General features: G+C 45.0%; 1 protein-coding gene across 3 annotated transcripts in view; it reads right to left on the bottom strand.

Moving 5' to 3' along the window:
- XPO6 (exportin 6) overlaps positions 1-17,839 on the bottom strand; it is a 108,340-nt gene that overhangs the window by 53,412 nt on the left and 37,089 nt on the right. For all 3 annotated transcript variants that reach the window (XM_055135173.1, XM_055135172.1, XM_055135171.1), the window contains 3 exons: positions 16,931-17,128; positions 12,357-12,516; positions 10,858-10,935 (listed from right to left, as the gene is read on the bottom strand). In XM_055135173.1, coding sequence (XP_054991148.1) covers positions 10,858-10,935; positions 12,357-12,516; positions 16,931-17,128 — 436 coding nt within the window. The remainder of the gene's footprint in view (positions 1-10,857; positions 10,936-12,356; positions 12,517-16,930; positions 17,129-17,839) is intronic.

Genomic DNA, 17,839 nt, shown 5'->3' with positions numbered 1-17,839 from the left:
TAATTAAAATGGTAATACTCCCCAAAGAACTATATGAATTCAATGCGGTCCCTGTAAGGATACCCATTACATTTTTCAAAGAAATAGATCAGACACGCCTGAAATTCATATGGAACGGTAAGATCTTCTCCATCCCCAGAATAGCTAAAGCAATCCTTGGAAAGAAGAGGACAGGAGGCATCACTTTCCCCAGCTTCAAACTGTATCACAAAGCAGTAGTAATTAAAACAGCATGGTATTCAGATCAATTCACTAGAACTGAACATCCTGAAATAGACCCTCAGGTATATGATCAGTTAATCCTCAACAAAGGAGCAAAAACATATTATATGGAGCAAGAAACGCCCCTTCAACTAGCAGTGCTGGAAAAAACTGATCAGAAACATGCAAAAACAATGAACTCAGATCTCTTTCTAATGATATATGACAAAAGTCAAATCAAAATGGATTCAAGATCTTGATAATCAGATCTGAATTCATAAAGTACATAGAGGAAAACATAGGCAGAACTTCCCTTGACATTGAAGCTAAAAGCGTCTTCAAGGATGAAACACCACTGACCAAGCAAGTAGAAGCAAAGATAAACAAATGGGACTATATTAAATGAAGAAAGTTCCATTCCTCAAAGAAACAATAACCAGAATATAAAGACAGCTCACAGACTAGGAAAAACTATTTACCTGACACTCATATGATAAGGGATTAATATCCAAGATATATAAGGCATTAATAGAAACTTTATAAGAAAAAAAATAATTCAATCCCATCAAAAAATGGAGAGAGGGTCTGGAGAGGTAGCATAGTGGGTAGTTTGCCTTGCATGCAGCTGACCCTGGTTCAACCCCCAGCATCCAATATGGTCCTCCAAGCACCACCAGGAGTGATTCCTGAGTGCAGAGCCAGGAGTATCCCCTGTGCATCACCGGGTGTGACCCAAAAAGAAAAAAAAAAATAGATAGAAGAGATGAACTAAAATGTCCTCAAAGAAGAAATACAAATGACCAAAGGGCACATTAAGAAATGTTCAACAGCCTCATCCAGGAATGAATCTGAGGAAAAACTTAGGTGTGCAGGTTTTGTGATCAATCTCCAGGCCCTCAGAGTCAGGGATGGGCTATCTCCCCCATCTCCCTATTCTTCTGGCAGCCTGGCAGTAATGCCCATGAACAGCCTCTGCCATATAAGCTCATTAAACAGCCATGATCCAGAGACTCAGAAGTAAATCTTGAAGAGATCAACAAGGCACAGAGATACTTCTGGACCCCAAAGTCACTATCCAGTTAAAAATTTAACCCTGGCCATATCACCCCCTTCAAAATTTTAAAATTCCTGGAGTGACATCGCAAAGTCTATGCCACTGACATACCAGCAGTAGCACACCACACTGGACAGGCTGTAAAGTAAAAGGCAACCAGTCCTGCTTAAGAAAATATTAACACACAAGGCTTAACCTGTTAACAATATGTAAGTAATCTCTTACACAAGGACTTAAAAGTTCCAGGATGAGATGCAACAATCTTCACACAGTTTCTTCTAAGGAAATCTTGATCATTTTTAGCGAATTATTAATAACAAGCAATAAAATAACAAGTTATTTAGTAAGTTATTTAGTGCCTGCTATTGGGGCAGGCTTGGATGGTGGTTGAGAAAATTGAAAATATAAAGGTGGTGAGAAGGTGTGATGGGATGAGATTGGTGTTGGAATATTGAATGCAATAAATCGTGAACAACTTTATAAAAATAAAATTAAATGTAAAAAAAGAGAAAAGCTCTACATAACTAATCATCAGGGAGATGGAAATCAAAACAACAGGTATCATTTCACACCACAGAGACTGAGAATAACAAAAAGAATAAGAACAATCAGTACTGGCATGGATGTGGGGACAAAGGGATTCTCAGTCACAGCTTGTAGGAATGAGACTAGTCTAGCCATTTTTGGAAAACAATAAGAACATTCCTCAGAAAACTAGAAAATGAGCTCCCAATTGCCACAGCAATACCACTTCTGGGAATATACCCTAGCAACCCAAATAACACAATGTAAAAAAGGCATCTGCACTCCTATGTTCATTGAAGTTCTATTCACAATAGTCAGAATCTGGAAACTACCCAAGTGCTTGAGAACAGATGAGCGGATCAAGGAACTATGGTAGATCACCAATGGATTACTACACATCTGCTAGGAAAAATAAGTCATGAAATTAATTTGCTTATACATGTATGGACATGGAGAGTATCATGCTGAATGAAATGAGTCAGAAGAGAGACACAGAATGACTGCACTCATTTATAGGATATTTAAAAAAAAATAGTATGAGAATAATACCTAAACACAGTAGAAACGAGGGCCAGGAGAACTGGTCCATGGTAGGAAGCCTGCCAAAAGGGTGGGGAGAGTGCAGTTAGGACAGAGAAGGGACCACTCTGACAACGATAGTTGGAAGTGATCACAGTATTCAAGAACTGGGTGCTGGGGCTGCAGCAACAGCACAGCGGGTAGGGCGTTTGCCTTGCATGTGGCCAACCCAGGTTCAATTCCCAGCATCCCATATGGTCCCCCGAGCACCACCAGGAGTAATTCCTGAGTGCAGAGCCAGGAGTAACCCCTGAGCATCACTGGGTGTGACCCAAAAAGAAAAAAAAAAAGAGAAAGAAAAAGAACTGGGTGCTGAAAGGAGGTAAAGTGATATGCTTGATACCCTTTTGGTAACAGTATTACAAACCACAGAGGAGAGAGAGAGAATCTACCATAGGGACAGGCTGGGCATACTGGAAAGTGGGAACATTGGTGGCAGAAAATGTGCACTGATGAAGTAAGTTATTGAAACATTGTAGCACTAAAACTGGATCATGAACAATTTTGTCACTGTATCCCACAGTGACTCAATTTTTTAACAAGTATCTGACAAGTGTAAACAGAGCCTTCTGGAGACTACATACTGTAGGCATTTGCACAAACGGAAAACGCTGCCCCTCTGCTGGGTACATTATTTTTTGGAAAATGGCCATTTCTCAGTAAAATATTTTTCCAGGGTCAGAGAGAAAGCTCAACAGCTAAACACACTCAACACAGACTGCGCCAGCATGAGGCCTGAGTAGGATCCGCAGCAAGCATCTCAGGAATTGCCCTCAGCACTACCAGGTTTGATCCAAAAACCAAAATAGAGTGAACTCACCAGTTATTTTTCCATGAAATCTCTGTATGCCATTTTATCTAAGTCACAAAACTCTCTGGAGGCCTCAGTATATTTTTAACAGCAAAGGAATTCTATGTAAAATGGGTGAAAGGGGTCAAAAGATACTAGCTTCCAGGTCCACGATGTTAAGTCCTACATGTGTGATGTAGAACATGAAGACTACAGTTACAACACTGCACTTCAAGCTGACCTTTCTCATGAGAACAGATCATGAAAGTTCTCATCAAGAAACCTGAAAAGTAGGTCAGTGGCTTAGGGCACCAGCCGTGCCAGCAGAAGGTTAGGGATCAATCCCCAGCACTGCTCAGAGCTGACTCTGGCAGCTCAGCTGTCTAGGACCCCTGGCATCACAGTCAGATGGAGGTGACGCATGACCTGCAGCAAGCACAACTGAAATAGGTGACCAACCGCCATAGAGCACTGTGCAATGCGCACGAGGAAGTACACAAGCAGTGAAACCAGAGCTTGACAACATAAAGCATGTGTGCAGCACAGTCTGTCAGTGAAGGAACCCTGGGTGAGGCAGACATCTGTGAGAGCCCCACTCAGCACCACCACGGCAAGAGGACAGGGAAGGGGATGAGTATTAACAAAAAAGCAGAAAGAAAACAGACGTTACCATATGTGGTTTAGAATGTTAGTTTATTCTCTTGGTCCTTCATAAGATATATGTGTACCACATCATGATGTACATTAAAATAGCATCATGTCATTTATATCTCAACTTTTAAAAAAGAGCAAAGGGCAGTCGGGTGGATAGTTCAGTGAGCTGGCCACATGGATTCCATGCAGGAGAGCCAGATTTAGTTCTTAGCATCACATGTGGTCCACCGAGCACCACTGCTCAGGAGTAGTCCCTGAGCATGACCAGGTGTGACCAAAAACTTTTTAAATTATTAAAAAAAAAAAAAAAAGCCAAGAAACAAAAAAAGTAAAAGAGGTCCGTAATCCAGAAGCTTAAGGATCACTGGGCGATATAAAGTGGAGGTCTGTGGACCTGGTTACCTTCAGCATAGTCTGGGAACTGGTAAAAATCAAATTATTGGGCCCTACCCCACACTTGCAAAAGTGAAATGAGGGATGGGGATAGAGGATCCATCCAGAGATCTGTGTTTTCACAGGTTCTCCAGATGATTCTTAGGTTTGCTTAATTACTGAGAAACTTTGGCTGACTTCTCCACTTTTGGGGGAAGAGCAAGTGAGAAGCAGCGGGTTTGGAAAGAAATTATGCTGTATGAAATGGGGGAAAGTTATAAAACGATTCTGAAAAAGACAAAATATTCAAAACTTTAAGAAGAAATCATTCCTGAATAAAATGCTGGTACTACAAAATGAAAAGACATATTTGGTCCCAAGACAAATTGACAGTGATCAACACTGAGGAAAAGTAAGGAATACAGGCCAAAATGCAGGATCAACTTCTCCAGGATAACATTCAAAATAGCAAAGTGTGGCACAGGGTCAGCCAGTTCTAGAGCCAAAAATTACTTAGCACAAAGCTCTCCTTTAAATATCAAGAAGGGAATTTTCTCAAACATGTGAAAACCCAGACAATATACGCCCCACAAATTCTTCTTATGGACAATGCTGAACAGTGACACTGCAAATAAAGACTTAAAGGAAAAACCAGGCAGTGAGCTACGCACATGTGTGCATGTATGAGTCCCGGGTTCGATTCCCAGCATCACCCAGTCCCTGGGCACCACCAAGAGCAACTTCCAAGCGCTGAGACAAAAGCAGAGGCCCTATGAACCAGGTATGACGCCAGAACAAAAATAAGTAAATAAAATATGAATGAGGAAGGAATGAAGACGGTGCAGCGAAGGGACTAATGCAACCTTTGAGTCAAATGTAGAATCAAGACTAGACACATGTAGCAATTAAAGAAGGATGTTGGCTAACTTTCTCATCTTCCATACAAACAAGAAACCTCAAAATATATGGTCTGTGATTCCTATAACTAAGTTCCTCCTTGGGTAGAGCTTCTTTCTCTTCTACTTTTCAATAAATTTTTCTACTCCTGTCCCCCACAAAAAGTGTATACACACACACACACACACACACACACACACACACACACACGGTCTAAAACTAACACATGTAGTAAGAAATTGCTTTTCATCCTCCTTTTTTTTTAGGTTTGATGGTATCCTAACAACCTGTTGTTTGTGGAAAAGCATCTTAGGAGCAGTTCAGTGGTGGAGCAGAGACAATACTTGGGTGAGGCTTGGCCTGGGTTCCACGCCTGGCACCACACACAGACACACAATGCAATACAAGGCCAGCAATTCCTTCAGCATAATAATTTCTCCTAAATTCAAGTAAAACTAAAACAATTTCTTTAATAAAACCACGTCTTTTTCTTTATTTTAATCCACCTATTTCTGTACAGAGACCTGGAATGGTGTTTCCCTTCCTCCTTCTTGCTTCTTCCCTTCCTCCAGGTGCCCCCTTCCATAGGGCCCACGGCGGTTCTGTCCAAGTTGCTGAGGGCCTGTTGCAGCCAGAAGCAGGGGGCAGCAGTTTTTCCCCTCCTCCTTTGTTGCTATAGCACACGCTTGCTTGTGGGGCTGCCACACTTCTCCAGTGCTGGGGGCTGTATGCTTCTGCTGTGGAGCTCACAACTTTGGCTGCACACTTGCTGGGGACTACACACTTGGCTGCAGGGCACCAGAGATGGCATTAGGAGATGTGGGGCAGTGCCGGGGACAAAACTCGAGCCTTGCCTCAGGACTGCAAGGTGGGCACTCCTCCACTGAGTAGAATGCTGGGAAAATTGTTATATCTAATTCTGTGCCTTTAAAATAATTGAATACTGGGGAAACTCTTACACTAACTCTGTGCCTTTATAATAACTGAATACTGGGAAAATTGTTGCATCTAATTCTGTGCCTTTATAATAAATGAATACTGGGGAAACTGTTACATCTAATTCTGTACCTTTATAATAATAGAATATGGGAAAAACTTACATAGTATTCTGTGCCTTTCATAATGATTTTGGTCTCAGATTCCATTATGGTCTTAAAAATAACTGAGACTGACGCTAGGGTGATAGTGCGGCAGGAGGGGCACTTGCCTTGTACATGGCCAAGCTGGGTCCCATCCCCAGCACCACATATGGTCTCCTGAGCCCACCAGGAGTCACCCTGAGCACAGAGCCAGGAGTACTGCCAGGTGTGGCTACAAAACAAAAACCAGGGGTATGGGGTGGGGAGGAGAGAAGGCTAAAATTCAGTTGTTAAGTATCTATGAACTAAAGTCATACTAAAATAACTTTGTAGACTATGGTTCATATTCTCCCCCCCCATCAAAATCTTTTTTGTTCTGTCTTTTATTTTATTTTATTTTGGTTTTTGGGTCACACCCGGCGATGCACAGGGGTTACTCCTGGCTCTTCACTCAGGAATTACCCCTGGCGGTGCTCAGGGGACCATATGGGATGCTGGGATTCGAACCCGGGTCGGCCGCGTGCAAGGCAAACGCCCTACCTGCTGTGCTATCGCTCCAGCCCCCTTGTTCTGTTTTTTAATAAAAATTACTCAACTTAAAATATTTTGAGGTTATTTGAGGTAGATTATAGAAATTTCAAAAACTTTATGGGATGGGGGAGATCAAACCATTTTTTTGAGGGGCTTCTAGAGAAGGGTCCAAGGTTGTAAGGATGAGCTCGGACATCCTCAGCCCCATGCGGCCTGTCAGAGAAAGGCCACCAAACAGAGTGAGGAGTGCCAGGAGACAGCCTGTTGCTGGCTGAAGCGGGCCCGAGCAAACGTATCTGCTTCTTGGGCCCAATGAAGGGAGGCACCTTGGTCCTAACCCTGAGCACGACTGCACATCCCCTGGGCTACCCCAGGGCAGCATCACACAGCCAGGCCTGAGGAACCCAGGCGTGTGCGTGCACCGCCAACCCAGAAGAATTCAGGCACATCAGGAACGCCTGTAATGAATGGGCTTCCCTGCAACTATCCCCAGGTTTGTGTTTTTTTTCCATATGCCTCTTCATCTCTGTATTTATGATTCCAAGTTTCTCAGCGCAGTGACACACAGGGCCTGGCAGTGCACTGCGGGATGTCTAATACTGGCAGCCCCCCTGGGTGCCACTGATCCAACACTATAGTGCTCACTCCATTGCACTCATGGAAAAAAAATTTGCCATGTTAAAAAAGTCTCCACACCGGGCTGGAGAAATAGCACAGCGGGGAGGGCATTTGCCTTGCACGTGGCCGACCCGGGTTCGATTCCCAGCATCCCATATGGCCCCCTGAGCACTGCCAGGGGGTAATTCCTGAGTGCAGAGCCAGGAGTAACCCTAGTGCATTTTTGGGTGTGACCCAAAAAGAAAAAAAAAAAAAAAGTCTCCACACTGGGGCCAGAATGTGACAGTACAGCAAGTAAAGTGCTTTCCTTGCACACAGCTGATCTGGGTTCGATTCCTAGCATCCCAAGCCTGCCAGGAGTGATCCTTAAGTGCAGAGCCAGGAGTAACCCCTGAGCACCACTGGGTGTGGGGCCCCAAAAAACAACAACAGTCTTCACAAAGTCTGCCAAACAGCTTGTAAAGGGGAGTGTCACCACAACTGAGAATGGCTCCGGTAACTACAGCTTTAGGCCCCCACATATTCTTGTTGCAGGAAAACAAAGATCACAATAATGACTCTCACAAGTCCCCATGGAAGTAACTGGCAAGAATACAGGAAGTGATCTGCAAATGCTGCAAGATATGCAATTTCGAAAGGGTTTGGGAGAGAACAGAAAGACATAAAAGGGTCTTAATCAACTGGAGGTCTCTAATAAATCTTCACCATGGGAAATGCCCACCGATATACATAAATCATTAAGTATCAACCATGAATACTTAACGATCCCATATTTTCAGGGACCATTAAATAGCTCACTTATGTCCTCATTATGTTATGTTCATGTTTTGGGGCCACAATCACTGGTGCTCAGGAATTATTACCCACTCAGAGGTAGGGGGCCACTCCCAGTGATACTTGGGGGACCAAAGTCAACTGAAATACACAACTTTTGGTACTGAAAAGTGATTTCATAGGAAAAAATAGGTTTCACTAACATAAACTGCTACTGCTAGCCTAAACCGAAGCTGTTAGCATTCACTCACCTAACAAACCCAGTTGCAAGAACAATTCCTGTGGGTCCCGACAACACCCAGCCCTGGAAGCCCTGCTCCAAGAAATAAATCAACCCTGAGCCCCTGTGTCAGGTGTGGCCCAAAATCAAAACAAAGAAAAGAATTATTCTTGGCAAATTATTTTTTAAATTAAATGAGGAAAAAAAGCCTGTTGTTGTGGGAACTTTACTCAGCAGTGCTGGGGACCATTAAGGTCACAACTGGCACTGCTGGCAGTGGGGGGGTGAGGGGGAGCGCCATATGCTGGGCGCGAGAGATTAAACCCAGGGGCACACAATACAAGGCCCGGGGTCCATCACTTGAGCCACATTCTCTAGCCTCCAACGTGGAATTGGTTTGTTTTGGGGTCACCCCCCCAAATGCTCAGGGCTACTCCCAGCTCCATGGGGGATCCTGGAGGCCATGTGGTGCTAGGGATGAAACCTGGGTCAAAGCATGTGCTCCAGCTCTAAAACATAAATATTTTTTTTTTGCTTTTTGGGTCACACTGGCAATGCACAGGGGTTACTCCTGGCTTTGCACTCAGGAATGACTCCTGGCGGTGCTTGGGGGACCATATGGGATGCCGGGGATTGAACCCGGGTCGGGCGCGCGCAAGGCAAACGCCCTACCCGCTGTGCTATCGCTCCAGCCCCCCAAACATAAATATTTTAAATGAATTAAACTACAAAAGATTCCAGGTATACACTCACAGAACCAAGTTTCTGCACCAATTTCTGGACAGTATTCTCTTTGATCATTTCAATTCTGCAAAACAGAAATCTAAGCCACCTTAAAAATCAAGGCTTGCCACCAAGCAGAAATTTAATTTTCTATGGGCCTTTTACAATACATGCCAGAATTCTATAATAGTTTTTAATCTTCTTAGCATGAGAAATGACACCCCAGGAGTTCAACAATAACTCTGCAAGAATTTCAACTTCCTAACAAGAGGCTACATGAAGCAGCTCAGCTTTAGAGATGGGTCTGATTTCAACAGCCTTTTTCCTTAGGGTACAGGAGAAAAATGTAGAAATATTTCTCATCAGTCACATCACCTTTACAATAAGGGAAGAAACATGTGCCGATTCACAGGATGTCCTCAACTTGAAAAGCATTTGTGTTCATTTAGTGTAAACAACATTTAGAAACTAAAAGTTCCTGCTCAGACACAATTTCCTCTTTTCATCTTTCCTTAAAAGTAGTAGCTATTGGGGTCTGGAGCAATAGCACAGAGGGTAGGGCGTTGCCTTGCACTCGGCCGACCCGGGTTCGAATCCCAGCATCCCATATGGTCCCCTGAGCACCGCCAGGGGTAATTCCTGAGTGCATGAGCCAGGAATGACCCCTGTGCATTGCCGGGTGTGACCCAAAAAGAAAAAAAAAAAAAAGTAGTAGCTATTTTAGGTGAATGGCACTCTGACTTCTGGGACAGTTATCAACCGTGAACATAACGAGGACATAAGTAAACTACTGAATGGACCCTGAAAATAAGGGATCATTAAGTAATCGGAGGTTTTGGGGGGGCACGCCCAAAGGGTTCAGGCGGTCCTCCCAGCACAGTGCTGGGGTGGGTCTCCCATAAAGCTGCATCTCCCTGGGCCTACAAAATTATTCTGAATGACACAAGTTAAGATGACAACTTCACACTGGTCCCCATCTTCCCAAGCCCATGGGACTTCCTCTCGAGTCCACTGAGAAAAGGCCCCCACATCCCCATGCCTCCTCCTGCAGGCAGCCAACCCTCCGCCCTCAGCCCCTGCAGACTGCACAGCAGACTCAGTCAAGCCCATAGTTCACCAGTTCCCACCCACCTCAGTAAAGTGAGACAACCAGAAAACCCGGGAGGGAGGTGTTGGGGGAGGGGTAAGGTAAAAAAACACACCAGAGGGGATGTTTTAAAATGAAGGGAATGGGGACAGAGAGACAGAACAGGCATAAGGCACTGGCCTTACATGTGGCAAACCCTTCACCCTGTCTGAGTCCAACTCCCAGTACTGCGGTACTGCATGGTCCTCGCAAGCACCACCAGGTGTGACCAAAACCCAAATACAAAGCCAAGAGTAAGCCATGAGCACCACCAGGCATGGCCCCAAATTCAAGGAGATGAAGGTAGGTGACAAAAGAAAACAGTCACATCTTTCAAGAAAAATACGTTGTTCAAAACATTATGTTAGAAAGTAAAAGTACTTACAAGGAACTAGAGAAGTTAGCTACTCATGGGTACAAAAATAGATTACGAAAGAATCAGCAAGTACCTGGCCCAGATAAGCAATCGCTATGCTCCTGAAATGCCCCAGTGCGTTTGAAAAGAGGAACAGAGCCGGAGAGATGTCCCACTGGGCTGAGGGCCTGGGCTGCACACAGGAGGCCTGCGTCAAAACCCAGCCCCCTCGCCCTAGATGCCCCAAGTATGGCAGGAGTGAGCCCTACACAGAGAGCTAGGAGAAGCCCCCAGACTGCCAGGTGTGGCCAAAATCAAAATAAAGAAAAGGAACACCACGTATAGTGGGCAAACCATACCACTTTCTGCTGAGGTCGGGGACGGTGGTGGGGTGGCAGCAGTGACACTGTGCTTGTCCCAGACAGTTTCCAAGATGCCTATCAAAAAAGGAGAATCACATTGGGACGCTGGATCAGACATCAGTACATTACCTGTTTCTCAAACCTCAGCCCACCTGCTTCCTGGACACCAGGGCCCATGTATCCCACACCCAAGTTCTCTCCCCTCACAAACCTGCCACTCACCCTCTGCATTCCTCACCCAGTAACTGTTCCAGCCCCGTGATGTATTAACTGGCTCTGCACCCACAGGCCCAGCCTCCCTCCCAGAATGACCCCAACTCACAAAGGCTTCCACACACACTTTCCAACCTCTGACCTGCTCTCCTCCCCTAATCTCAACTTTCCAACAAACTGACTGCTTGTCCCACAGAACTGTTAGGGTATCATCTCCTCCAGGAAGTCTTCTAATTTTACACCTTTCAGTTTTTAAATTGTCTTTCTTCCCATCTGGAATAAAGACTTTCCCCTACGGAACAGGGCAGGGACTTTGTTTTACCCTTCTTTGTAGCTCCGTATGAAACCTGGTATATGATTATAAAAAGCTCCTGAAAATATTTTGCTCCCAGAATACTTAGTATTACAACCTGGATAAACCTTGGAGATACAATACTAAAGGGGGGCGGGGGGGGGGAATGTTAAGACACAAAGATCGCAAGTTCAAAACAGGAAAACCTATGGCGAGATTGAGATTTAGTGGCTGCCAGGGTTCAGGGATAATAAAAGTGGGCTGTAATCACATAATTCTGCTAGAGCCAATTTTTTGTTTTAATTCAATCACTGGATGATATAGTTACGAAGTTGCTCATGATTTGGTTTCAGTAATATAATGTTTCAACACCCATCCTTCACCAGTGTACGTTTCCCACCACCAGTGTCCCCAGTTTCCCTCCTGCTTCTTCCCCCACGCCCCACCCCACCTCTACGGCAGGTACTTTCTTCTCTCTCGCTTTCCTTCTGGGCATTATGGTTTGAATACAGGTACTGAGAGGTTATCACGTATATCCCTTTACCAACTTTCAGCACTCAGTTCTTGTCCAGGGTGATCATTTCCAACTAGTACTGTCATAGTGGTCCCTTCTCTATCCTAACTGCCCTCCACACCCCACGCACTTCTGGCAAGCTTCCAACCACTGACCAATCCTCCTGCCTGTTTCTTCTGTCTTTGGGTATTAAACCCAAACTGTCTGAATGAAATGCATGCTGCCCACCACACCTAGCATGGAGTGAACAGCACTTCCTCACCCTCAGTGATCTAGTTTAGACCTCACCAATCACAGAGTGACGCCCAAATAATGAGACCACAAGGAAAGTGGCAAGCAGGCATTGAAGCCCTGGGCTGTGGAGGCACTGGATGAGTGCCAGCCACGCTCTGGTTCTCCGCGTATGTGCCCAGCAGTGTCAGGCACAGCTATGCTGCTCAGAGATGCTGGTGTGGGCCCACAGGCAGCCCGTCTCACCTGTCAGCAGCCCGAGCACTGTCTGCACCTGGTCCAGCAGCAGCTTCCGCAGCTCCTCCTTCCGAGCCACGCTGAGGTCCTCACGGGGACAAGCCAGCTCTTCTGAAGTTGTCTTCAACATGATCAGCCCAAGAGGGGTGGTCACGGGGGACTGGATTAACTGCCAGGGAAAAGGAAATTCTGCTACTTAACGTCTTTATTGAGTTATACATATTGCATGCATTTTACATGGTATACATTATATATACATATACACACACACACTCACACACACACATATATGTGACTTTTATATATATTATGAGTTATGCTTCCTCCATCCCTCTTGGAGAGCCCGGCAAGCTACCGAGAGTATCTCGCCCGCACAACAGAGCCTGGCAAGCTACCCTTGGTGTACTTGATATGCCAAAAGCAGTAACAAGTTTCACAATGGAGACGTTATTGGTGCCCGCTCAAGCAAATCGATGAGCAACAGATGACAGTGATACAGTGATGAGTTATGTATATGAGTTATGTCTATGAAAGTAAAACCAATTTGAGGATATTGGACCATTTCATAAACCAGTTTTAAATGTAGTTTACCCCCGAACCTATAAGCCTTTGGGCAGGATACCACGAACTGCACCCAGACAGAATGTATTCTTCACTTCAAGAAACACAGAATACACCCAGGTTAGAGAGAGTATAGGGATAAGGCGCCACCTTGCATATGGCCACCCCAGTTCAGTACAGCATGGTCCCCCAAGCACTGCCAGAACCCTGAGCAAAGCACCAAGAGTACCCCCAACAATGCTATGTGTGATCCCCAATTGCATCAACACCCCCAGAAAAAAAAGAAGACACTTAGGGTAGTTTCCTTTCTGTCTAAAACAACTCTTCCCTTTCAGGCCCTAGGAAAGCTCTCTCCCTAAGAGAAAGCAAAGTGCTGAAAACTGGAAACATGCTAAAGTCAAATGCCCTATGCAGAACATAAGCAGCATCTAAAACCAGTCATTCATAGCAATGTAAAAGTGTTTTCCGTTAGCTCAGGGGGTGGGACTATGGGTAACAGGGACATGCAAATTAAGTGGAGCACTTTCCTTTAAGCTCTTTCTTAAGGCAGCTAAAATGTGAAGTACGTACTCCAAAATTCTTCCATTCTTTGTCTACAAGTTTGGGAGTATTTCTAAGAATAAACTCAGGTAATGCACTACGAAGACCCCAGAAAAATTCCTCCCTTAACAAATTTTTAACATAATAAAGTAGAACAGGACATTCATAAACACTTTTTTCATTCAGAGACCTTGGGTTATCAACTGTATTTCGCTTATTGGGGGGTTGGGAGCCACAACAGCAGTGCTCAAGGAGTGACTCGTAGCTCTGCTCTTCGAACCAAAAGGGGTCAGGGATGGCAGTGGGCGCCTGCATGCGAGCGAGGCCTGCCTCCCACCTGCTGAGCTCCTCCAGGCATTACCTAGCAAACGACAGTAAGTGACCACCAATCACTCTTGCCCCTCAAGCCTTCAGCTGCTGGCTGGGTCTCCTGGATTAGTAAGAAGCTATTACTAGTGGAAAGATTTGTAAAGATTTCTTAGTCCAGAGGTTCCCAAAGGGATTTGGCCTACCACCCCCTACCTTGGCCCCCCACTTTTCAGGGAGAAAAAAAAAATCTGCAATGCCCAGTAAATCTACCTTCTTTACCTGAACCAAAATAAAGTGCACCCACCACACTGAGGTGCCTGTCCTGGCCTGCACCATCCACTTCGTCTTAGTGCAGCCCCTTCATTTTTACAAAGCAAACGGGGAGCTCACAAATGGGGCTGGAGCTGCTACGCTCAGGCATCTGTGACAAAAATGATAGGAGGCCTCAAGCCTGCTGCCCCCCAGTTCAGTGCTCTTTTCAATAGGGGCTGTCTGAGAGCCATAAAGGTTGCTGAGGTCAAAGGAATCATTTTTGAAGGGTGGGAAGCGGAAAAGGGTAGAGAATAGAAAGACAATCAACCTTTTTAAATCTCCATGAGCACTTCACCTAAAAATGCTCTTCGAGATCCTTCGATCAGCACTGATATTTCCATGGTACACATGGGAATGTCTGTTGTGTGAAGGTCATCCCAGGTGAAAGGTGAAGGAAATCACGGCGCCTCACTTGCTGGGGACAGGATCCCAGACCTCGGACTGAGCCCCCCTGCTCTCCTCACAGGTTCTGACCCAGCCAGGGATGAAGAAACAGGGACTCCCTCCCGGCTCCTGCCAACCTTCTTGGTCTTAGCCCTCCCCAGTGGACTTTCTGGCTCCCTCTCAGAGTCACAGACTGACTGCCACTGTCCCCAACTTGGAATGGCAGCAAGCATCAAGGGAAACCCTCTCACCTCTGGCCGCACACCACCAGGCTTGCTGGCCTCCATTGCCATTCTTGTCCTTCGCCTTTGCTAAGCCTTCTGCCAAAGGCTCTGCTCTCACAGGCGGCCCATGTGGCTCACGCCGTCACGTCTAACCAGGTTTCTGCCAAACCTCTGCTCGGAAAACCAGCTATCACCATCCCCACTAAGAAAACATCTCGTAAGTCTTCTCCCGACCTCAGACTTAGTTTTCTCTGTGATACAACTACCAGAAAGGACTTATTGGCTCCGTTTGCAGATGCCTCTCCCAGAGATTACAACCTCCATGAAGGCAGAAAGCATTACATTTGTTCATTACTTATTTAGTTAGCACATTGTTCCTGTTTGACAAATAATTTACTGAATAACTACATGACTCTTCTTGCAATATCAATTCAATAATCTCCAGATAAATGAGTCACTAAAGAAACAAAACAAGACTGAATGAACAGTTTTTGTGTCTCTTGAGAAACCCGAGAGCAGCAGCAGGGATTCTGCACTGGGAAAGGGTGGTAATGGGGAGGAAGGAGCAGTAGGAACGGCAGCCTCCCAGGCAACGCTCAGGGACCCTGGGAGCCAGGCACCGTGACCTGGGAGCCACACCAACCGGGCCAGGTGGTTCAATGTGTGGCCACAGCAGCAGTCTGGGGGGCCCCGAGACAACACCCAGTGCTGCTCTAAGAGTTCTGTGCCTCAAATTTGGGGCCAGTCCTTCGTACCATCTCCCTAGACATGGATGCAGATTTTTTTTTCAACTGCTGCTTTAGTTTGTAGAAAGAACAGGCAAGAGCTAGAAGTGGTTTTTTTTTTCTTTTTTTGTTTTTTTTTTTTTTTGCTTTTGGGGTCACACCTAGCGATGCACAGGGGTTACTCCTGGCTCTACACTCAGGAATCACCCCTGGCGGTGCTCAAGGGACCATACTGGATGCTGGGAATCGAACCCGGGTTGGCCGCGATAAGGCAAATGCCCTACCCGTTGCTCCAACCCCTAGAAGTGATATTATTCTGGAAATCCTGAACCTACAGTCACTGAGACAGACTAATCAATCTTCAAAGAGTTTCATTTTCTATAGCCTGTACCCAATACCTAATTCCTGCCTATCCAAAACTGCCTCAACATGAAAGTTTCCAAGTTTACCACATAACCGCAGCGTGCCTCTCGCCTTGGCTTTTAGATCGCACTCACGCCTTCATGGCTTCCAAACCCTAGCCTGCAATCAGATCTCTTTGCTGAAACCCAGATTCACTTTTCCATACTTTTCCACTTCCTAAGAGAATACACAAATCTTAAATGCATTTCTGCCAAATGTATTTTCACCACTACTACCCAAATCAATTTCCTCTTCCTTCATCCCTGGAATAGAAACCCACTGCCTGAGTCAGAGCCCTGAAAGGCATTCTAGATTTCTTCTCCCCTTCTGCCCTATTTCCGAGTCCCATCAAAGTCTCTGATTCTGTCTCCTACGTGTCACCCCCATCCCCAACCTCCTGTCTCCCTCCGTCTTCACCAACAGCAGCCAACCCAGTCAGTATGTTTCACTCCACCTTTGGCCCTATGTAACCCAAACTCTACAACAGTGCAAGAGTTGTCATCCCAACATAGTAATAAGGCTATGTTTTCTCCTTTCTCCAAACTTCTCATTAATTCCCAAGGACGATGAATCAAACACTAAAGGCCCCCTGCAAGTTCAAGGGCCTTCCTGTTCCTAGTCAGGCCCTACCCCTCAATATAGCTCTTACTCTCTTACTCCATCACTTCACATCTCATCACCAACATTGAAAATATTGCAGCTCCCTGAATCTAAAGAGTCACCACCACCCTCCTAACGTACTGTCTACAGTAATTCACAGCTACTGGATAACTCTGGCTACCGAGCTGTCTCCCCAGTAACCTGTAAGTTTAAAGGCCAGGCTCATCATTAGGCCCTGACACCTGGAGCCATACCTACCAGGCTTTCAAATATTTGCTAACAAAATTTCACAAGAGATTAACAAAGGAACTAAGTTCTCCCCCTCACACCTTTTCCACTGCACAAAAGCACAGTAACTCAAGAATAAAAAGTTAAGAGCATGAGACAATCTATCCCACAATGAATGATCTCACTGATGCAGCTCTAAAACATTAATCTTAAAAAAACACTCCTCTTCAAGAAAGAAAATAATCACTTCTACAAACAAACTACTTATAAAATAAATTTTCCTTGGGTATATCCTTACCTGTAAGATGTTAGTAAAAAAATCATGGTAGAACATGGGCCAATCTTGACGGCCAATATCAACAATAACTTTGCAGAGCTTGTTCCGAATAAAGTAAGGGAAAGTCTTGTGGTGAGCCAAGAGGAGTTTGGGCAGGCAGCTCCGGATTTCCATCTTATCCTGAGACGGGACCCCAAGCCACATTTTATTGATCAGATTCTGAAAAATAAATGTGCAACTTTTAAGTGGTTTTCGTCACCTCAAACAAGCAAACAGACAAACCTGCTTTTAAACAAAGGTTTACAGCATTGGGCAATGAGTAAGAATATTGAGACCCTCTGTTACATTCCTAAGAAGATGTGCTAAGTAATTTAACAGAAACACTAGCCTGTATTTTGCAAAGCTTCGTATTACAACACTACCGCTGATGGCTATAAAAAAAAGACAGAAGCAACCTGAAGGCTCAAAAGTAAAAAGACTAATTTGGTGAATAAAAGTACAATCACTTAAAAGAATGTAACATAAAAGGAAGTCGGGAGAAAATATAAATGCATGAGCAATATGGCTATGTTAGTTTTTTTTTTTAAGGTGTGCACAGATAACAAAGGTTGAAAATGACTTTTTTTGGGGGGAGGGGTGTAATTGGTATGATGGTATTATGCGCATCATTCTTCCTCCCAAACTCCTTTAATAATCTTTTCTTCTTAACATGGAAGGGAAAATTACCTGTTACCATAAACACTTTTCTGCCTAACCCCATCTTACCTTTCTGGGGTCAAATATGAAAAAGTGCCTCAGGTTTCCAGACACCCTGATAAAGGCTGCACAGAGGAGATCCCTGAGCTGAGTTTGCCCTGCTTCCCACCCCACTGTACAACAAAGGGAAAGGCTAGTGCCAAAACATGGCAATATGACCACAAAGCGCTTTTC

The sequence above is a fragment of the Sorex araneus genome, chromosome 4, assembly GCF_027595985.1.
Source record: "Sorex araneus isolate mSorAra2 chromosome 4, mSorAra2.pri, whole genome shotgun sequence".
Taxonomy (NCBI): Eukaryota; Metazoa; Chordata; class Mammalia; order Eulipotyphla; family Soricidae; genus Sorex; species Sorex araneus.
Note: the sequence above shows the minus strand (reverse complement) of the source record. Positions and strands in the feature narration are given on the sequence as shown.